This window comes from Staurois parvus, unplaced genomic scaffold (assembly GCF_062004578.1).
Source record: "Staurois parvus isolate SC_StPar_1 unplaced genomic scaffold, SC_StPar_1.0 ptg000154l, whole genome shotgun sequence".
NCBI classification, from domain to species: Eukaryota; Metazoa; Chordata; class Amphibia; order Anura; family Ranidae; genus Staurois; species Staurois parvus.
Genome location: NW_028317950.1, coordinates 14,799,182 through 14,822,852, shown reverse-complemented (window position 1 = coordinate 14,822,852; position 23,671 = coordinate 14,799,182). Strand labels below are relative to the sequence as shown.

At 41.8% G+C, this 23,671-nt stretch overlaps 1 protein-coding gene across 3 annotated transcripts in view; it reads right to left on the bottom strand.

Moving 5' to 3' along the window:
* The window catches only part of AK8 (adenylate kinase 8), a 197,794-nt gene that overhangs the window by 35,291 nt on the left and 138,832 nt on the right, over positions 1–23,671 (bottom strand). For all 3 annotated transcript variants that reach the window (XM_089675084.1, XM_089675085.1, XM_089675086.1), the window contains one exon: positions 10,155–10,296. In XM_089675084.1, coding sequence (XP_089531210.1) covers positions 10,155–10,296 — 142 coding nt within the window. The remainder of the gene's footprint in view (positions 1–10,154; positions 10,297–23,671) is intronic.

The following is a 23,671-nucleotide window of genomic DNA, read 5'->3' as shown; positions in this document are numbered from 1 at the left end:
GCCCTCCAACAGCCCTCCCTGCTCTGTGTAATGTGGCCCTCCCTTCTATGGCAGACAGTCTTCTGCTTGAGAGCAGAGGGCAGTGCGCATGCCTGACTGCGGCGCGTTCTCCCTGGTCTGTGTAAATGCGGCTGTCACACGGCCCTCCCTTCTGTGGCAGACAGTCTTCTGCTTGAGAGCAGTGCGCATGCGTGACTGCACCGCGCTGGGAGCGACAGAGGGCGGTGACGTCAGGGCTTCCAGCGTGAAGTGTGTTTCTCTTCCCCTCCCGGCTGCCGAGCAGAGACTTCAGCTCCAGCTACCTTTTTCACCCTTCAGATTAGTGCAGGTAAGTTTTTTTATTTATTTTCAATACATTGTGAAAACTCAGCTGTCAGTTGATCTTAATGTTATGAAATGAAAAGTATGTCGTTTGCAATTAACTTGGCATAAAATAATTTATTTGCATTTAATTGTAATGGTTCAAAGAATGTTCGGAAAAATGTCCGGCCCTCCACCATGTTCACTTCATCCAATCTGGCCCTCTTTGAAAAAAGTTTGGACACCCCTGTCTTAGAGGGATAAAGGTTTTATTGCACAATTTGGTAACTGGAAAATGTGTGTGTGATAAAACATTTCTTCACCCTTTATCCCACCAAGACTTCAGGAATTACCCAATTACTACAAGCAATGCTTCAAATTGAAAGAATCACTTCCTTTATATCTTGAAACCTATAGGCAATTTTACTCCAAGCTATCAAACGGGTAATTTCAAGATCTGGATGGAAACATCCATTATAGGAATGAGAGCACCATACAGATGTCCTTTCTTAACCAGTCACAGCAGATAACAAAAATAAGCAAAACTGAGGAAGTCTACGTAGATAAAGAACCCTGTGTGAGACAGATTGGCAGGTCCTAAGCCTGTTTTCAGACTGCCACCTCTGTGTAGACAATATACATTTTTGCTGCCACCCCTTTAGAGCAAAGGACTACAAGGTTCAAAGGTAGTGAACATTTTAGATGGACTTGCTTCAAAAGTAATTGCTTTTGTTCTCCACTGAGACTGACTGCAAACTGAGTAACAGACTTTCATAAACTAAGTTTTAACCCGTATGGAAGCTGTGATGACCTTCTGATGTCTCCACCAAATGTAATTCACCAGGTCCTCTCAAGCAAGAAGGCTTCAAAGTCAGGCAGGCATGGCTCTCGTATATCGACCACTGATGGAAATGCTATAAGGTCAGAGGAGAACCATCTGCTTGAATGTAAAAAGCTGTTTCATTTTCTGCCAACTTATAGCTTTTTTATTTCTGAAAGATTACAAGTGTTAGGTATGACAAAGCAGGTGAGCACAAGCTTCCTCCATCATCGCCATTTAAAGCCCTGACCTTTATGGGGACTATGCTGAATCGCAAGCTTTGTGATTCTGGACAACAGAACTGCCATGTCTGTCCCTGCTGGAGTGGAAGAATCTGAAATATCACTAGTTCAATCTGATCTGGAAAGGTGGATTAATAACAGAGATTAACCAGGGGCATGGCATGTAATATACCTGGTTCTGATGTTGGCGTTGAGATAGGCCTGGTAAAGTCAACTCTCTTTTGATGGTGTCAGCTTACACAGATTGACGGCGTAATCACATGATTTCGGTACACAGAAAATGTACCTATCTGATCATTACAACTAAACTCAGATATAAAAAACACCATTTAATGTAGTTATGTGTTAATAAAAAAAAACATTCAGCTAGTACAAGTTCTTGAATCTGTTGTTATATCAGCCCCTTGTATCAGAAGCACTCAAAACTGGAAGAGTTAAACCAGGAAGCAGTCAGGCTCTGCTGCATTTAAGAAACATGCTGACAGATACAACAGAGAGTGGATGGCTATAAAAAACCCACTAGTTAATGAAATACCTGTAATGTATCAAGCTGTATTACATCACTGCAGTAGAGAAAAGTGAGGCTACCAACTTGACTGTGCTGTTTGGTCTTTGTATGTGGATAAAAATATAAATCATAGGGAAAATATCCCCATGTATGTATATCAATAGTGTATTTTGTTGTTTAACTTGGTTTAATCTGATTGTTTAAGCATTGAAGATTCCATCATTGCTTCACATAGTGGCCATGAGCCCTACAAGAATCCCAGGCCAGTACATATGTGACCATCCTTACTGTGATTAAAGGATAAGTTCACCTTTCATAACATGTTAAACCCATATTCAGGGTGTAACATGTTATGATCAGACCAGGATCTTCTCTCCCCCTGCTAGCTGTCAAATTTATATAAAAAACTTGGCTGTATGGGGCTCTGCCCACCCAGCCGCATCACTCATTCTCTGTGTTCTGTGACTGAGACACTACGAGTCCCAACAGCCTTAGCGGCTGTCGGCTTGTAGTTCTCCATGAACTACTATGGTGCTGTGGGATCTTCTCTCCCCCCACTAGCTGTCAAATTAAAAAAAAAACCATGGCTGTGTGGGGCACCGCCCGCCCAGCCGCGTCACTTAGCAGCTGTCGGCTTGTAGTTCTCAATGAACTACCATGGTGCCGTGGAGTGCCATGGTAGTCCATTGAGTCAGGTGTTCTAATCCCTCTCCACTCTATCCAAAACTGAAAAAAAATGTTTTGCCCTGCAACAAGGTGAAAACCACCTTCTGGATTCCTTTATTTACATCTGACAGGTTTATGGTGCTCCCCGGAGGATACACTTGGGGCTCTGAGAGGAGAGAAGCACACATAGCATCTATGCCTGCCCTTTCCCTCTGCTGCCCCTTCACAGAAGTCTTTGTGAATGATTTCAATGACTACAAAGGCTTCTGTAACTGGGCAGGAGGAGGGGATGGGCAGGCATAGCAGTTGCATCGACTCTGCACTTGAAGGAGCTGAGACCAGTGTCCAGCACCAGAGCTCTGGAAACTATCTTCCTGGAGGACAATAAACCTGTCATATGTCAATAATAATAATGTTAAGTCCATGAGGTGGCATCCACCTCATTGGACTTGACTCACGCACTTTTATCAGAGTTGCTGAATTTCTGGAGTTTGGCTTTAACTGTCTACACATGAGTATTGTACATGAACAAAAATGCTGAACTAGTTCCCTTAATAACTGAACTATCTGGCATTGGGTTCCTGGGAAGCTCTACAGGGTATATGATGACTTGTCATCACCTGTCGTGCACATTTGCCTACAGCTAAGCTCAGCAAGGGCGACCACCGGTTCACTTTAGCAGTAGCGAAGCTTACTAAGTATGCTAAAAGATTGTTTAAAGCTACAGCAAGAAATTTAGTTTCTGTACTCAGCTCTTCCAAAATGGAATTTTAGGGGCTTTCATTTTTGCTTACCTAAATAAAAACCTATGCATTTAGTTACTTGATCATGTTTGAAAGAGAAGACTAGCAAATCTGAGCTCAGGTCCATCAGCCCAAATAACATTACCAAATGCCTGAGATTTTTCTTATGTGATCAGCACTGTTGAAAATATGGAGCAGCATTATCTCCAAGAAAGCGCTTCCCTCTCTTCTGTTACTCTTTATTTGTCTATACTAGCAAGCCTGTTAAGATTGTTTATGATAGCGTTTAAGTATAGGTGCACTTCAATATACAATGATGTTCCTTGTACCTTGTAGTAACAGGGTGTCTTATGAAACACCAATACTCAGATCTCCCGCTATATATTCAATCCTGCCTTGGGGAGAAGAAATGCAGCATGCGACTGGAATCCATATCCTAAGATAAATATTCTAGTCCAGTCTTAGTAAACTGGCAGATAATGGCAGCAAGAATGGGTCACTGAGGTTTTATTAGCTCAATTAACGGGGAGTAAGAGAAGGCTTATACCACTATCTCCACAGGCTTGCAGAACTGCGCTGCTAGTAATGGTGTTATTAACCTTTACCAGACGCCGGATTTGGCTGCAGCTTCCAGCTTCATTCCCCGGTTCAAGTCTTTATTAATAGGCTGTTTACTGTGCTTAATCCACACGGGAGTTGGCTGCGGAACAATTCCGGGGCCTTGTTTTAGAAGCAGCAGAGTCAATACTGCACTTCTGCATCATAAGCTCTTAAGGTGTACCAAGCAGATGATTGATCCTTCGCAATATGATTTCGATGAACAAGAAGGTAGGCTAACCATTTGCCTGTAAGTTGTCTACATCTATATCCAAAGCCCAAACTTACTTTTAAAAAGGAAAATGATTTAATAGAAAACTGTAATGGTTTTGGATCTAATTCTTTTTTAGTTTTGAATCTAATTTTTTAATTTAATTTAATTTTTTACTGGTTATATAAAACCTCTAATTTAAAAATAAATATTTAATACAGGGTCCACCCATAACATCGGTGTGACAGAACATTAGGAGGTTTTTTTTTTTTGGAAAGAAGCTGTTTTCTTTCAGAATGTCTCTTTTTTAACTGAAACTCTGTACTGAACTGTGCAGAGTGGGAACAGAAAGGGGAGAGAAGGGGGAGGAATAACTTCTCCAGTCATTCAGCTGTGGGTAATTATATTTTAAGCTATTGAACTTTGTAAACGTGTTTTCAGCAAAACAATGAAGAACCTGATAAAGGTACTGCATAGCAAAGACCTACAGCTCCACGAGCTAGCTGGAAGTAATAAACAAATTATTTACAGTATGTAGAATAATTGATATTTGATATTGATATTTTCCTGTCTGGAAAAATAAAAACATATTTAAAAAAAACTATTTTTATATAGTTGAGATGAATTATAAATGTTTGTCTAGATGGTATTGCACACCGAGTGTGGCACATAAACAGAGAGAAGAAGTATTACCTTTATTTTGGAGAAGGTGTGGGGCAATAGGGACAATGGCTCATATACGGTGGGAATGCCCAAAAATTCAGTTATTTTGGGAGGAGATAATTCATCATATACAGGAGATTTGGGGGACATCTATCCAGAAGGATCCATGGGTGTGTCTCTTCTATAGAACAGAGTTGTAGGTAAAACAATATAAAAACAGCTTATTATATCATCTGATTGGTGCGGCAGAGGGTTTAATTCTTAGGTTTTGGAAGGCCCAGGATCCACCAGCAATGAGGGATTGGATAGACAGAGTTGAATATGTTAGCAGGATGGAGGAACTTTGTTATATGGAGAAATATGAAATGGAAAAGTTTAGAAAGATTTGGGGTAGATGGTATGAGTTTTAAACTCTTAAAACTTCAGAAAAATACTTAAAAATGAAAGGTCTTCCGATAGGAGTACAAGAGAATTTAAATGGTTAAAGAGATCTATATAAATGACTAGATTAATAGGAGGGGAAAGAGAGGATAAGATGAGATTGGACAGGGGGGTTTTGGGGGTGGGTATGGGAATAAAGTTTATATGTATGCTGTAATAAGATATATGGTGGTTTTGTAATTTTTTTTTTTTATATAAGAAAATTTAATAAAAGATATAATAAATAAAAGCTAAAATATAACGAAAAAACAAAAAATATTTGGTCCAATTAAGCACCATTTATAATAAAAAATTGTGAGTATTAGGGAAGAGAGGAGGCACACAAATTATAGTCTGGCAATAGCGTTCCACTACTGGAAGCAGAATAAATGTAAATCTGGAAAAAAACGAAGTTAGTAACAACCCAGCTTTAGTCAAAATGCTAAATACACACTTGAAATGCATGTTTGCCAACTGATTTTCCTTTCGATTCTGTTCAGAAAGTCTTGAGATTCATGGACTGCTACTGTTCTGCCAACAGGGTGTCGCCATATTTTAGTCATCACAATGTAATATAAATAGGCATTATTACACTAGTGAGGTACATCCTGTGCTCTTGTAATTACCTGCCTAAACACTTCCCCTTCCAGCTCCCAGTGCCTACCAGCATAAAAAAGCAGCAATGAAATGATAGCTTAATTGGTACACATTGAAGAACTTCCCGTTCTTATCCTGATACTGACCTTGAGAATTGTAAAAAGGTCATAAAACTGCAGGTTTTAGGCCTCGCTCCCACCAAATGTGTAGAAAAACCAATGCGCAGATTTCACTTACAGAGACATCGGTTTACATCAGTTTTCATGCGCACTTGAATGAGTTTTGTACACGTTGCAGATTCCTGCATAGAAAAATTCTGCAAGTGATACTAGCAGGGGCGGACTGACCATTTGGAAACTCGGGCACTGCCCGAGGGCCCAGGGTCAGTAGGGGGCCCCATGAGATGCCCCTGGTACCTTTTTCATAGGCTTTTTTGAGTTTGGACAAGGACACAGGGGCTCCATGAGTTGTCAGTCCGCCCCTGGATACTAGTGTTGTAGTGTAAACAGAGCAGATAGAGAACAATTGATTTCGTTGTGCCCTTGCAGAACCTATGCAGAAAAACTGACGTTTCTGCACCATGGTGTGAATGAGCCCTTAAGGAGTCATAACAGTGTTTGAAATTACATTACAGTTTTCTTGGACAAGTTTTCCTTTCAAGGTAAAGCTGAACCCCAGGAAAGCAGCTCAGTACACAGTTTAAAGACACATGCTGGAAGTGTTGCAGTTACCAAATTTTTGCAATTCTGTGCAGTCAGACAGCCCAGCTAGGTCATCCTTCTGCTCTCTTTTTCAGCATGTTTACTATTAGCACATGTGCACTGTAAACAAAGACTGAGTGGCCTCTAGTGTTGTCCCTCCCTCTTGCTATCAGTTTTGGTGCTGGTGTACAGGAAAGTAAAAATACTGACATCAGCATAAATTCAGTTACATGTAAAAACATATTTAAAGGAAAGTTACTGTATATTGAAAGAAATATGTGGGTAGTCATTGCTGTCCTCTCCTTCTGCAAATGCTAGTTGCCTGGCCAGGGGCGGACTGACAACTCATGGGGCCCCCGGGCAATAGGGAATCATGGGTCCCTGTGTCCTTGCCCACACTCAAAAAAAGCCTATAAAAAAGGTACCAGGGGCATTTCATGGGGCCCCCTACTGACCCCGGGTTCTCGAATGGTCAGTCCGCCCCTGTGCCTGGCAGTTATGTTTATCTGCTGGTTTTGACAGTTCCCTGACAAGTACATCCTTATGTAGTACTGAAACTAGAGAGAGATGCGGACAACTAGCATCCTAAGTAAAAGGTAAAAAAATGTCAGCCTTTATACTTCACTAAGTACAGGTTTCATTGTAGATGTAAGCCCTAAGTAAATGACATTTAGTTTATTAAAGCACTGTGTATCATAAACAATTATGCTTTTTTTTTTACAATAAAATGTTTGTCACTGCTTTTCATCATTTGTTGCCTCTCATAGCTAACTGATCTTCTGCGGCCTCTTTACAGCCACTTCCTGTCTACATGGACTCCAGCCATGACTACATGGTTTCCTGATGGTGAAAACAGTGGACCATGCCTGTGTAATGTGTGCAGAAAGTGCAACTTGTAGTTTCTATCAGTAGCCTGCGTGACAGGCTGAGAAAACAGGAGGACAACTGGGAGGTGGGGACAGAGCCTTGTCACCCTAGAACAGAAGCATAAGGACCTTGCTGGAAGGATCACCAGGTATACTTTTTAAGGAAAGCTGTGGATTAAAAATATTTAAAATGTGAAAATTACATGTTAATAAAATAAATATTTTTAAATATAAAATTTGAGTGATTGAGTTTACTTTGATCGGAGTTTTTCAAATTTGCATGTAGTATAGTTTTAAAATTAAAGTGACTCTAAAGGCAGAAGGTTTTTTTTGCATGAAGGTAAGAAATCTTCCACTGTTCGTGCTACCCCAACCCCCCCCCCCCCAACACTCCTGACACTACTCTCAATCCACTCTGACACCAGCAGCCCTGCTCTGCTCTCCTTTTGCATTCACAGGCTTTAATGAGAGCTTTGGGAGCCCCAATTGGCTCCTACTGCTGTTAGTGAAATCCTGCAAGGTGGGAGCAGGGGGTGGGGCCAAGCCATGCTGTGTGGGTCTATGGAACCAAACAGCCTGGCTCAGGAGTCCACCTTGCTATGGGGGCACTCTGAGAAGAGGAGGAGTGAATACCACTGACAGGAGACCCCAGAAGAGGAGGTAAGGGGCTACTAAGTATAATATGTTTGTTATTTTAATTGAAATAAAAAAAAAATCCATAGCTTTACAGTCAATTTAAACTCCAGCTAAACAAGTGAAAATATATAGCCCAGAATATTACTCACCTTCACCTTAGAACTGCCTTAACCCCGGGAATCCTTTTCTGCCCCTAGAAATTGCCATTCCTCTGCACTTAGTAACAGCTAGCTTCATTCAAGCCACTTTTTATGAGCCCAGGATGTCATGGACCCACCCCCCTGGGGTAGTGTCATCAAGCAGCCTGGCCTCAGAGTACTAATGCAGTGATCCGTACTCACAGATCATTAGATGGGAGCTGTTAGGTGCAACAGTAAGTACCATCCACCTCCACTGACAAAGAAGAAGAGGAAGTACCCATGATGATATCACACTGCCCAGGAGACCCTTAGCAACCTTATTCTTCAAGAGAGTATATGCCAAAGAATGTAAACCCCCAATGCCCAACCTGAGACATGTGGCCCTTTGAATCCATTTAATGCACCCCTCTATTGCTTTTCTCTTTTTATATATTTTGATCTGACCTCGCTGACAGCAATATAAAATGCGATGGCAGTAAGTTTGAAGTGGACTGTAGGGAGCGGAAATGTAAGAGCTGTAAGGGAACTGATCTCTAACAGTGTCAAGTAGCATGTTCACAGTGTCTGACTGTCTCCTGCAGCATGTCCTGAATCTCTGACCATCTCCCCCGTATCGTGTCTGTAGCCTCTGACCATTCCCTTTATCATGCCTGCAGCCTCTGACCATCTCCTGTATCATGCCTGTAGTCTCTGACCATCTCCTGTATCATGCCTGTAGTCTCTGACCATCTCCTGTATATTGCCTGCAGTCTCTGATCATCTCCTGTACCATGTCAGCAGTCTCAGACCACCTCCTGTATCTTGCCGCACTCTGTGGCTATTTCCTATAGCATCTCTTTAGTCCCTGAGCAGCTCCTGTGGCGTCACCACAGCCTCTGACCATCCCCAGTCTCTGACCATCTCCTGTAGCATGGTGGCTGTCTCTGACCATTTCCTGTATCTTGGGCACAGTCTCTGATTATTTACTAATTCCACAGTCTCTTTCTGTAATGGTACATACCCTAAATATTATGTGTGGCCCTTTGGCAATGTCAGAGGCTGTTCTTGTGGATCCTGATATGAAATAACTACCACTCATGTAAAGTAAAGATATATGGTTTGGGCAGTAAGCAAAGGGGCTTTGTCTTCAAAGAAATCCAGTGTGCTCCTAACTTCCTGTTCAGGTCAACAACACAGTGACTTTGCAACACTGAAATCCCAACCAGTGTTGTCATCCCTGCATGCTGAACTACACAGCTCTACCTATACCCCTCTCTGTCTCTCTCCGCACACATACATACAAGCTTTGTTTAAAGCAGGTATCACTAAATGGCGGACCTCGGTCTGAATCCGGACTAAGTCACTGTCCCATCCTGCCATTTAGGTGCCGCTTCTTTCCCTAATTTCCGCCACTGTCCTTCTCACAGCAGAGCAGAGAGCGGGAGGCAGGAAAGCTCTGAATGGAGGGCAGGAGTGAGAGCTGCCGGAGTTAACTTTTCAAGTTAACGCAAAGGTAATTGGTTGCTAGGGTGCATGAAGGTCCTAGCAAGCAATCACCATCTTGTTAATATGAAAAGTTAACTCTTACAGCTCCTGCCCTCACCCTCCATACAGAGCTGTCCTGCCTCCTGCTCTCCACACCCGTGTCAGGAAGGAAAGTGATGGTGGGCAGAGGACATGGCTGGAGGGGGTGATGTAAAGTGGGAGTAGAGAAAGGGGGTAGAGGACACCACTGTGGGGATGGGGGGGGGGGTAATGTGAAAGGGGTAGAGGACACTGCTGTAAGGGGGAAACTGTAATGTGAAGTGAGGGACTGTGATGTAAAGGGGGGGGTTGTGATATGCAGGGAGGGCTGAGGACACTGATGTAAGAATAGAATTGTGATATAAAAGAAGGGGGGCTGCGATGTTAAGGATCCCACAATAATGCCATTTGGACCTGGTTGGAAGAAAATTTTACTGATCAGACCTCCATGAATTTTAATTCAGTACCCCTGGTCTAGAATTTCCCTTGAAGCTGAAATACATGTTAAATACCGAAGCAGGTCCAAAGGAAGAAATCTCACCTGTTGGGTATAAATCCTGCGTCATTTAGTAGACTGGCCTGCTCCAGGTCTCTTGGGAATCCATGAAGTACCCAGCCACGTGTGCTGCACTCCAGCCTGCCGAGACGATCAGTGAGGGCCCTCAGGACAAGATTATCTGGAACTGAGAACAAAGAGCATATCATCACTATTACAGTTAATGGCATGGCTGTGTTTCTGCTAGAGAGAACAAGCATTATTACAGTGCATATGTGCTGTAGATTCTTAAGAGGGTTATACAATTCACCTATAGATTTATTTCCCACAATAATTAAAAGGAATGTATAACATTTTTAGTCTCTCTCTTTTTTTTAACCTATAGATTTACAACTGATATCCATGACACTCACTGTGGAGACAACTTTGAACTTTTTAAAACGAAAGCCTAGCATTGCTTGACATCATGATGGGCAGCCCGTGTTTAAGTTTGGAGACAACTGCACTACAGTAATAAATGTGTATATTACTGGGGGAATCCAATATGGCCGCGGCGTCCGGACATGCGTCACCAGAAATAACGTACCAACCGACGCGTTGCGTCACGTGCGTCGTGACTTCATCAGGGTTCATATATAACCCTGATGAAGTCACGACGCACGTGACGCAACGCATCGGTTGGTACGTCATTTCTGGTGACGCATGTCCGGACGCCGCAGCCATATTGGATTCCCCCAGTAATATACACATTTACCCATAGGATGTGGTAAAAAGGCCTGAATAGGAAGAAGCTTAATGTGAGTGCAATACTTTGTTTATTTTGTTATTTATTAATAAAATACTACACTATGGAAAGTTTTTGTATTTACTTATATACCTGGGAGTGGTGACACAAGAGAAGATACTCAGTAAGGAGGAGCTTGCCAAGAGAGGAGATACCACTGAGGTGGAAATTGCTGTTCGGCCCTGTGTGGGTCTAGGAGGGGAGGTGAGCAGGCATTGCTGCCGTTTGGAGGATTTAACTCACATTAGAAGTGGAACACGTTTGAGTTGAACACACAGCTGCATATGCACAGATTGTTTTGCACTTATGATTTATATGTTGTCTGTTTTATTATCAAGCAGAGTAATCATCTCATCAAGTGTGGTGCACAGATTGTTTTGCACTTATGATTTATATGTTGTCTGTTTTATTATCAAGCAGAGTAATCATCTCATCAAGTGTGGTGCACGGACTGTTTTGCACTTATGATTTATATGTTGTCTGTTTTATTATTAAGCAGAGTAATTATTTTATCAAGTGTGGTGTTCACTTATTTTTAGTTTATTTATTTATCACTTTGATTTTTATAATATATGCACTTTAGGTCCCTAAAGGAATTTATATGCACTTTATAGGAATATCACAGTGTGTGTCATTTCACAAAAGGGTTTTGTGTAAATTTGATAGCATGATTTTTTACTCCTCCTGTTGGGAGGAGGTGTCACTGCACATTATATGGAAATGATTTATTGACTGTTTTTTACTTGTAATATAGTATATGTAGCACAATTTTGAAAATAGTTTTTACGATTTAAGCGCTTCACTATTAATTTTCTATAGCTGTAACTTAGTTACTTAAAGCTGGTATTCTTTCCAAGAGCTTGCTATATGCTGTCAGGCAGTATTAATTATGAAAAAAATCATATAAAGTGTTTTGTAATGACCTGATTAAAAACAAAGAAAAAAAATATAATAAAATATATATCCCGAAAGTATAAAAATACATTTCTAGCAAAATTTGAGTTTATATGTTTATATGTTCATTCATTGTTTAGTAACCCTCATTGCCTTAGAATATGTTAATGGTGACGGGACAGTATGGGATGTATATGACAATAACACAAGTCCCTGATGTAAATTCATCCTAAATCTCATAATAGCATAATTTCTTTACTATGCATAGGATGGAGAAGGTTTTTTTACCTTAATGCATTCTATGCATTAAAGCAGAACTCTGGTCAAATAGTTTTTTCTACCATGCAGTAGGGCTGTGCACCCTCTGCATGGATCAGCTGCTCATTTTTTCTATGGGTAAGGACAAAGCTCATACTCACCTGAACCACTAATCCTCCAAAAAACCGTGTTCCCCCATAGTCCAGCGGTGGACTGTTCCTGTCTATGGAGCCTGCAGCGAGCATCCTGAGGTCAAGAACAGTCCATTTACAAGACCGTGGGGGGCAGGAGCCCCAGCTTGCTATGGGGGCACACATAAGGGAGAGGAGCCAAGAGTGCTGACAGGAAACCCCAGATGAGGAGGACTGGGGCTGCTCTGTGCAAAACCACTGCACTAAGCAGGTAAGTATAATGTGTATAGTTTTTAAAATAAACATTTTTTTCCTTTACAATCACTTTTTAAGTATGATCTTATTTTCTTTTTGCTTCCTAATTCAAACTTGATTGCATACGTAAACAATATTGTAAAACAACAAGTACAGAAAAGATTTGCAACTCTAAATCTCATAACCGACATCTACATGCATCAGAAAAGTATGTCCAAACTTTAAATTACAATGTATACAAAATGTTACATTTTAAAACTTTCTTACTCAATAAAACAAAGCCCTAGATAAAATGGTATCTTTTTTGTGCTTAAGACTGCACTGGGCTGACTGGATCAGTCATTGGTCGCTGGTGGTTGGTCGCCTGGGTGGGTAGGGAGATGTCCCCCCAGTCAGTTGTACCCAATGGTGGATACTGGCGGTGAACCCTCTTAGGGTTTGGGCTGCCTTTCTGGTACAGCTTTAAGGCCGTTTCCACACGTATACTTGGAATAATAGAAAGAAGGAGCGCCCGATGTCCAAAAGAATGCACTTTTGATGGTAGATTAAGAGGCATTTATTGAGAGTTACGACAAGTAAATCAAGCCAATGCGTTTGGGGAGAAAAATGGTTTATATTTTGGATTAAATGAGGATAGAAAAGAACCATTTTTGCCATCATTATACCCACTGCAAGCGTCCCTATGGCTTCCTGTCTTAAGCTGGGTAAACATGTATTTTATTTTTGTTCAACTAGCAGGTTGAATAAAAAAAAACTGAGAGATCCCCACATCAACACAAGCAATGTGGGTGCAGATATCTCTTCTGTTGCTATATTGTATTCTGACAGGAGAACTCGCACAGCTAGAATACACAGATCAGGGCTTGCAGCCATTGGAGCACTGTCATTTCTGTGTGCTCTTTTCTCTGCTATCAGTATTATTCACTTATGAAAAGTTTTCCTGACACCAAGCAAAAAAAGGTGACAGGGGAGGGATCTCCTGCACACAGCCCATGATTGACAGCCTCAGCTCTGTTCCTGTCTGGTTTGTGAAGGGGGATGATGTGTCTCTTCCCTCCAATCAGCTCTCAGAGCTCTACTCATTGAGCTCTGCAAAGTGTAATTTCAAATCCTCGCACCCTGTTTTCTTAAAGCTCAGGCAAGTTATATAAATTCTGGACTTAAGTTTTAATTAGGGCCTGTGGCAACTGGATTCTGTTTGCTTTAAAACTGCTGTTCTCCCCATACAAGTCTATAGAGACACAAAGGCAACTGAAGCAAGACAACGGCACAAGCCATGAATTCTGTATGATCTCAGAAATGCCTTAGACTGAAGCCAAATGTATGCTGCACTTGCCCATCTGTTGGCACAGGCCCTTACTGTATATTTTTTTTCTGTTTACAAATGATTTTTGTTAAAAGATAGACAACAATAACAGTAAAATCTCTTGAGGGTCAAAACACCTCAAGAACAAGGCACATAGGTAAGTAACAATAATATAAGATAGAAGTATAAAAAAAGATAAATGCACGTACATGAGTAAGGCAGTCAGTAAGAATACAAAACAACCAAGGTACAAAACACATCAAATCATGATAGACCATCAGTCAGAGAATAAATGCCAATATGTTTTCCAACCATCCCATTTTCTGCTGAACAAGTGCATGCTATCTAGCAGTGTATAATGAATACGTTCCATGAGCATAACCATGTCAACTCTCTGCAGGACGGAGGCCAAAGGAACCGTCGGGGACTTCCAATGAAGGGCAATGGCCCATAAGGATGAGACACAAATTGTATGAATCAGCCTCATCTCTCTGACAGGAACACCCGAAATAGGGGCACCCAATAAAAGGATTTGCAAAGACATAGTTATTGGAGTATCTGCGAAGGCAGAGGCCACAGCCGAGATTCTATTCCAGATCAGAGAGAGACTAAGACAAGCCCAAAACCATACTGTATTTTTTAGCATTAGGCTTTCTGTATAGAAAAGACAGAATATTTTGAATAATATTTTATGAATATTTTGTAAACAATATTTGTAAAGTTTTATTTACCATGTTCGATTATAGGATATAAAAAGCTTTGATTTTGGTGTTCTACTTTGATTAAAGAATATTGGGAGTTATAATCACTGCACTGACTGAAAAAGTGTCCTAGGTCTTTAAGAAGTCGAGTGATCCATGAAATGCACAGGTCAACTCAATTCATTATGGATTGAGAACTTTTGGCTGTTTTGGTCTTAACTTATGTGTATATGTCTAGTAGGATTTTTATGGCCTATTGTATAATAAAAATAGGTGATTTTAATTTTACTGGTTTCAAAAGTGGTTCATATATACTGTATATATATATATATATACACAGTATATATAGGCCTGACGGCATACATATAAAGTCTCTTAATATTTGAAATTAAAATAAATGATAATTTATTAAATTTATTAGATAATAATAAAATAATAAATGAAAATAAATGTTGACATTTATAAACTTCCTGATATTCAAGGAGTTAAAACAAGTTCTCATCCACTGGTAGAGCCGTGAACTTGGTATTGGGTATTGATTTTTACATGGAAAACTGCTGTAACATTTAGAGCTGGAGGAGCTCATGGAACATCTGATATCACAGCTATCACCCTATGGCTGCTATAGGGGAAACACAATATGTACTTGATCATCTGCAGTGGAATGCAGAGGAGACATTATGTCACCTGTCACCTGCTCGTGCTATTACATAGGGGGCTGGTTTGTGATAGCAATTATGATAAATACAAAAAGTGTAATAAAATCAATAAAAATAATTTAAAAAACTAAAAAGCACCCTTGCTGTCCCCGTACACACCCGAATGCAAAATCGCAAGTAAGGTGCACATGTGTATGTAAACATAAATTGCGCCACACATGTAAGGTAAGTTATTGTAAGGGTTCGTAAAAAAAAAAAAAAAAAATCTTATACTTACCTGATCTGTGCAGTGATTTTGCACAGATCAATTCCCGATCCCAGGCCATGCTCTGTATGTCTGTTGACACAGTGCGGCCTGTCCCCTGCTCCCTTGTCACTGTATTTGACAGCAGAAGTAGCCCATGGCTCTCACTGCTCTCAACGAGTCCAGTGAGGAGGGAGAGAGAGAGAGCAGTGCCACTGCTCTCAGGCACAGTGCTGGATCGAGATCAGGCTCAGGTAAGTACATTGCTCAAAAAAATTAAAGGAACACTTTTTAATCATAGTATAGCATCAAGTCAATTAAACTCCTGGGATATTGATCTGGTCATTTATGTAGCAGAGGGGGTTGTTAATCAGTTTCAGCTGCTTTGGTGTTAATGAAATTAACAACAGGTACACTAGATGGGCAACAATGCGACAACCCCCAAAACAGGAATAGTTTTACAGGTGGAAGCCACTAACATTTTTTTCCCTACTCATCTTTTATGACTGTTTTTCACTAGTTTTGCATTTGGCTAGCGTCAGTGTCACTACTGGTAGCATGAGGAGATACCTGGACCCTACAGAGGTTGCACAGGCAGTCCAACTCCTCCAGGATGGCACATTAATATGTGCCATTGCCAGAAGGTTTACTGTGTCTCCCAGCACAGTCTCAAGTGCATGGAGGAGATTCCAGGAGACAGGCAGTTACTCTAGGAGAGCTGGAGAGGGCCGTAGACCAGCGGTTCTCAACCTGTGGGTTGCGACCCCTTTGGGGGTCAAACAACCCTTTCACATGGGGGAGCCTAACTATGGCAGCGGTGGAGAGCTCGCGGTAGGAGCTCCCGCCTGGATCCCCTCCGACCGATCCCCTGTTGTCTCAAAAATCCTCCTGAAGGTATGGTGCCCTAGAAACCAGAGACCTACCTTGGTCTGGTGGGCTCCTTCGACCGAGTGGCGGCCCGCGGGAGGAAGAGCGGGGTAACGGAGACCAGCAGAGAGCGGCGGGGAAGCTGACTGTGGTTGCCGGGAAACAGGGAGGTGCGGCCGGGACATGTGACCGACCGCAGTGCATCCCTGGGAGGAGAGGAAGCCGGCCGGCCGGCCGACAAGCTGGAGACAGAAAGCCATGGTTGGAGCCCTGTGGGGGTGAACGGAGAAGGACTCCCTTCCAAACAAGGAAGGGGGGAAAGCCCTGGAAACTCCTGGAGGGTCCCCCTGCGAGCAAGAGAGCCAATTCATCGGAGGAGCTCTGGATAAATCCCATGAGAGGCGCAGGGAGGGTGAGTGACTCCGGCTGTGTCCTCAAAAAAAAAACAAAAACTGTGATGATAAAAAACTGTGATGATATGGGAGGAATAGTGTTAAGCTGAAGGAAAGCAGAGAATGAGAGAACAGAGGGGACCCCCAGAGAATATAAAGAAGAAAAGAATATATGGTGCTGGCAAAGAAATACACAGAAAGTTAACAGACAGGCCTGGGATTTCCAGTTTTGTATCACATAAGATTTTTTTTTATTTTTTTATTTTTTATTTTTTTTATTTTTTTGTGAAACATGAATTCATGAGCAAATAATAAAAGGTCCAGGAGCAATGAAGAACAAAAGTGTAAAAGGAATTGGGCCTAAAGGGATCCAAACGGGTACAATTAAAAGGTACATATCCCTGGGAAACGGGACCCCGGAAAGGCCCCAGAGCAGAAATGACAAAGGAGATTTAGAATTAAGTATTCAAAGTAGCCCCAAACAAGTAATGGATTTGGACAGTAGTAATCAACAAATATCAGAGACAGAAAAAGACCTACAAATCCCAAATAAAAAAGAGATGACAGAAATGTTTAAAGAACTGGAGAGAACAATAAAACAAGAAATGGTAAAAATTCGGAGTGATCTGGGCCAGCTGTTGTTAAGAGTGGAGGAAACGGAGCAGAAAGTTAAAAATCAGACCCAGATCATATCCAAACTAGAAAACAAGATAATCAAAATGGAAAAAGTTCAGGAAAAATTGCGGTATAAGGCAGAAATCCAAGAGAATACAGAAAGAAGGAGAAATATAAGGATAAGAGGGGTACCGGAAAGCCTAAAAGGAGAACTAATGGAAGAGGTGGTTGGCAAACTACTGAACTATATAATGGGAAACTCTGATATGGAAAGGATCAATATAGAAGAAATCTCCAGAAATGGGAAAATCCAGGGGAACCATGAGAAGAATAGGCCGAGAGACATACTGGTTAAATTTATGGATCTGCAGCAAAGGGAAAGAATTTGGAGGAAAACTAAAGGAAAACCAGTAATAAAATACAGAGAAATGGACATTCAAATATATGCAGATTTGTCATCGGAGACTCTCTGGAGGAGGAGAGCTCTGAGGCCTTTGCTAGAGCAGATGAGAAAACAGAAGGTGCAATATAGATGGGGGGTACCGGAGTGTTTAATAGGATGGAAAAACGGAACAACAGCCCATTTGAGGTTCCCAGAGGACTTGAGAAACTTTTGTGATAGACTGGAAATGCAGAGAATTGAAATTAATGAATGGAAAGAAGAACATGAGGGAATTGGACTAAGGAGAGGGGATGAGTGGAGACTGGTGGAGGGGGGGAGGTAGGGCGGAGGGGGGGGGGGTGGAGGGGAGAGAGGGTTGGTTTTTTTTTTTTCCTCTCTCTGCCCCTATGTGTCCCTAATCTGCCTCTTGTTTCCTCCTTCACTCCTCTAGTTTTGCTATAACTCTCCCCCTTCTTGTTAAGAAGTACAAGTAGAAAGGGGTCAATGGGGAGATCTGGTCGGAGGGGAGGCTAGCCATGGGAGGAGTGTAGCCCTAAGGACCAAATCAAAGGTGGATGTTAGTTCCACAAATGATGAATAGGCAAAGTGAAGGCCTAAAAAGAGGGGGGAGGGGGGATGGTGGTGAGGTTGGGGGGGAGGGGATGGAGGGGGGGGGGAGAGGGGGGGGATGGTGGGAGGGGGGGGAGAGTGGGAGGGAGGGGGGAGGGGACGGGAGTTGGGTGGGAGGGAGGCAGGGGAGGAGGTATTGGGTCAATACTCTGCATGACAGAAGGGATAAAGAGGAAGAGGCAATCTGGAAGAGAGTTGGAGTTAATTGGGAATGATGGAAGAAATACAGTTTATAACCTATAATGTGAACGGGCTGAGTTGTCCAGGGAAGAGATTTAGGATGTTTAATGAGTTACATCATAGGGCTACGTCAGTGGTATTTTTACAGGAGACGCACCTTGAGATAGAGGCAAACGTGAAATTGAAATCCAAACACTACCCAACATGGTACTATGCAGATTCTCCAATTAAAAGAGCAAAAGGGGTTGCAATAGGCTTGGCAAAGAATATGAGATTTGAGCTGGAGGATAGAAGAACTGACCCGGAGGGGAGGTTTTTATTCTTAAAAGGTAGACTTCAGGGGATTGACTGTACTTTAGCCAATATATATTGCCCTAATAAAAACCCGGAGATGTATATGAAGGGTCTGTTGAAAAAATTAATGGAATTTAAAAAAGGGCGCTTGATAGTAGCTGGAGACCTAAATTTCTGTATGGACCCACAAAAGGATAATACCTCTTCCGTGCAAAGAGAGAGGGGTAGGTCTCTGAGAGCTTTGAAAAAAGTGATGCATGAATACCAACTAGTGGACACCTGGAGAATAATGCATATGAAAGACAGAGACTATACCTTCTTCTCTAATGCACATGAGATATACTCGAGATTAGATTACATCTTATTAGACCATCAACTTATAGATCATCTGGTAAAAATTGACATAGAGGCAAGGACGTTCTCGGATCATGCTCCGGTCGTAATGAAAATGGGATGGGGAAGAAGGTGGACGGGAGGATTAGGGTGGAGGTTAAATGAGGTTCTTCTTCTGGATGAGGATTTAGTTCAGAAAATCGAGAAAGAGATTAAGGTATACTTTAAGGAGAACGAAACGGAGGAAGTATCGATAGCTACAGTCTGGGAAAGCCACAAGGTATTCATAAGAGGAATCTTGATAGCGGCAGGAGCAAGGAAGAAAAAAGAAAGAAGAGAGAGGGTCAGTGGGCTTTTAAAAGAAATATTGGACTTGGAGCAGATCCATAAGAAGAAAATAACAAAAGATACGAGACAGAAGTTATTGGATAAAAAAGATGAGCTAGAGAGATTGATGGATGAGGAGAAGAGAAGAGTATACAACAGGGTTCTGAACGAGAGATATAGATGGGGAGACAGACCAGGAAGATATCTAATGAGAGCTTTGAATAAAAAGAAAAATAGGAATTATATAGAAAAGATAAAAAGTCCAAAGGGGGAGTTGGTTCACTCAAATAAAGAGATCATTAAAGTGTTTACGGAGTACTACAAAAAGTTATATAATATTAGTCCCCAAGGCCCGCTAAAAGAAGCTCAAGAGGGAATTAATGAAAAAAAGATGATATACTTAAAAAATGCGGGATTACCAAAACTAAGTGAAGCACAGTTGAACTCCCTAGACGCAGAAATTTCCCAGGAAGAAATTAAAATAGCATTAAGAAGCACAGGGGGGGGGGAAAAAGCCCAGGCCCGGATGGCTATACAGTTAAGTACTATAAGAAATTTAGTGAAGTACTGTTACCCAAGCTGGAGAAATATATGAATGCTCTGGGAGGTGGGATGGAAGTGAGGAGAGAATCCCTACAGGCCCATGTAGTACTTATTCACAAAGAGGGAAAAGATCCATCTCAGTGCTCCAGCTATAGACCTATCTCATTATTGAACACAGATACTAAACTGTATGCAAAGGTGTTAGCAAACAGATTGAGGGATCTGATGCCTGATTGGATCCATGGAGACCAGGTGGGCTTTGTACCGGGGAGAGAAGGTAGAGATAACGGCTTGAGAACCCTGATGCTTATTCAGAAAAGTAGAAAAGGGAAAGCCCCGGTGGTGCTCTTGTCAATTGATGCAGAGAAGGCATTTGATAGAGTGGACTGGGGTTTTATGATGGACAACTTAAAAGTGCTGGGGATAGGCGATAGAATGCGAGAGTGGATAAGTAAACTATATAGGGAGCCTACTGCAATCATTATGGTAAATGGGGAGAGATCAGAACCCATTGGAATGTCTAATGGTACAAGACAGGGCTGTCCACTGTCCCCTCTGCTATATGTCACTTGAACCGCTGTTGTCAATAATAAGAAACAGTGGATTGGTAAAGGGAATTCAGATAGAATCCATAGAACATAGAGTAGCAGCCTTTGCGGACGACTTATTGTTCTATGTGGGGAATCCCCGAATAACTCTCCCAAATATAATGAAGATTCTGAAGGAGTACGGTGAACTATCAAATTTAAAAATTAATCCAACGAAAACAGAGATCTTGAATATTAATATATCAAAGGATGAAAAAGAAAAACTACAAAAAGAATTCCCCTTTATATGGAGAGAAAAAGAGATAAAATATCTAGGAATAAAACTCACTGCCTCATCTAAGTATTTGTATAGATTAAACTATATCTCTTTGATAAATGAGATCAGGGAAGATATAAAAAGACTAGAAGGAGGAAATCCATCCTGGATAGGACGTATAAACCTAGTCAAAATGGTAATTTTGCCTAAAATACTGTATAGATTTCAAATGGTACCAATTAAAATTCCAGAAGCCTTCTTTAAGATAATGAAAAAAATGTTAACAAGATACATATGGAAGAATAAAAAACCTAGAATAGCATATGAAACATTGAGTAGGACTAAAGAGAAAGGGGGATTGGGTCTACCAGATGTCAAGAGATACTATAAAGCAGTGGTTTTAGCAAGAATATACGACTGGACATTTAACCATAAGGGGAAAAGTTGGGTAACAATTGAAAATGATCTTAGTGGCATTAGATTGAGTCAGATGATATGGGTCCCACCACAGTTCAGGGGAAGTAAAGAAAGCACAAGTATCTACACTTTAAATGTCTTTAGGGTATGGGACAATTTACACAAAAACATGAAATGGGAATTTAATTCTATATTAATGCCTCTCACAAATATTGAGTACTTTCCCCCGGGAAAGAATAAGATATCAGGGAGATGGTTTAGAAAGGAGGATACCCAACTGAGAGATGTTTTGGTGGATGGGGAATTGAGATCACTTAAAGATTTAATAGAGAAGAAGGGAGATATTTTTATTAGAATAGACGAGTGGAAATATCATCAATTGAAATGTTTTATTGGAAATCTACCGAAACCCCTGAGACTAAAACAGGAGTGGAATATGTTTGAAAGGTTGTTAGAGACACGAAGGGATGGAAAACACGGTATTTCAAAAGTGTATAGAATACTCACAGAATTAGACACAAACACAAAGTTAACTTTTATAACAAAATGGGAAAGGGATATGGGTGTTAGGTTTGATGAAGATAGACAGAAAAAGATGTTTAGATTGATACACGATAATGTTAGTATGAGAGAGGTTGAGGTTAATTATAAGTGTGCGACACGATGGCACATCACACCGAGTGTAGAGCACAAAATGAATGGGGAAAATTCAAATATGTGTTGGAGAGGATGTGGAGAGATAGGCACGGTGTTTCACATATGGTGGGAATGTCCGAAAATCCAGGCTTTTTGGAAGATAATAGTCAAATTGATTGAAGAAATAACTGAAATTGACATAGGGTTAGACCCAACGACGTGCCTCCTACACAATGTGGAGACATCAGTAAATAAATATAAAGATTCAGGTATATGGTACTTCTTGAATGCGGCGAAGGGGTTGATACCCAAGTTTTGGCGGAGACCTGAGGTACCCAAGGAGGAAGACTGGATTAATAGAGTAAACCAGATAGGTAGAATGGAAAGATCATACCATATGCAGGAAGATAGGATGAGAGTTTATTTTAGGAGATGGGAAAAGTGGGAAAGAGCGGGATTGAAAGAGAAATATAGGATAATATGAACTAGGATGTTAGCAAAAAATTAATAAGCCTCAAGTGATTAGAATGGGCTAGAGTCTGCAGAGGGGGAGGGGGGGGGGATGAGGGGAGGGAAGGGGGGGTAGTGGGATGGGAAAGAAAAGAGTTTTTAGTAAGGGAAAGATAGAAATGATATAAATGTCTATTTGTATGAGAATTATTTCCCTTTTTTTTGGTACTTGTATTAACATGAAAAATTCAATAAATATTTAAATTAAAAAAAAAAAAAAAACCTTTCACATGGGTCTCCTAAGACCATCGGAAAACACATATTTCCGATGGTCTTAGGAACCGAGACACCGCTCCGCTATCAGTCTCCAGGCGGGTCCACCCACATGCAGATACGTCCACATTTCCCTGGGCCGCGATGTGTGCGCAGGATGACATGCCGCCGCTGTCATCTGGCCACATCCCCAGGATCACTCAACAGCTTTGCCTCCTCGTCAGTGATTGGCCGCCGGAACTGTAGCTCAGGAGAGGCACACAGGCGGCCAATCACCAGTGAGGAGGTGGAACTTGGAGAGGTGGAGCCGAGCAGCAGCGCGAAGATCAAAGAAGATTGAGCGAGGGAGCCGCCGGAGAAGGAAGACAGCTGACAGGTAAGTGTCTGTAGCGTGCAGATGGTGCTGCTGCAGCCAGGTATGCTGGCTGTAGATGGGAGAGGGAGGGAGCGAGCCCAGGCTGGAGCAGGTGTCAGCAAGGTAAGTATCATTGGTGTCAGTGGGAGGAATAGTGCCCCATCATTGTTGTCACTAATACCAATGATGGGGCACTATTCCTCCCACTGACACCAATGATGGGACACTATTTCCTCCCCCCCCCCACTGACACCAACTATGGGGAACTATTCCTCCCCCCACTGACACCATCGATGGGGCACTATTCCTCCCCACTGACACCAATGATGAGGAACAATTCCCCCCACACTAATATCAATGATGGGGCACTATTCCCCCCCCCCCACTGACACCAATGATGGGGCACTATTCCTCCCACACTGACACCAATGATGGGGCACTATTCCTTCCACTGACCCCAACAATGTGGCACTATTCCTCCCACTGATACCAATGATGGGGCACTATTCCTCCCACTGATACCAATGATGGGGCACTATTGCTCCCACTGATACCAATGACGGGACACTATTCCTCCCACTGATACCAATGATGGGGCACTGTTCATCCCACTGATACCAATGATGGGGCACTATTCCTCCCACTGATACCAATGATGGGACACTATTCCTCCCACTGATACCAATGATGGGACACTATTCCTCCCACTGACATCAGTGATGTGGCACTACTCCTCTCACTGCAAAATTACAGTTATGAAGTAGCAACGAAAATAATTTTATGGTTGGGGGTCACCACAACATGAGGAACTGTATTAAAGGGTCGCGGCATT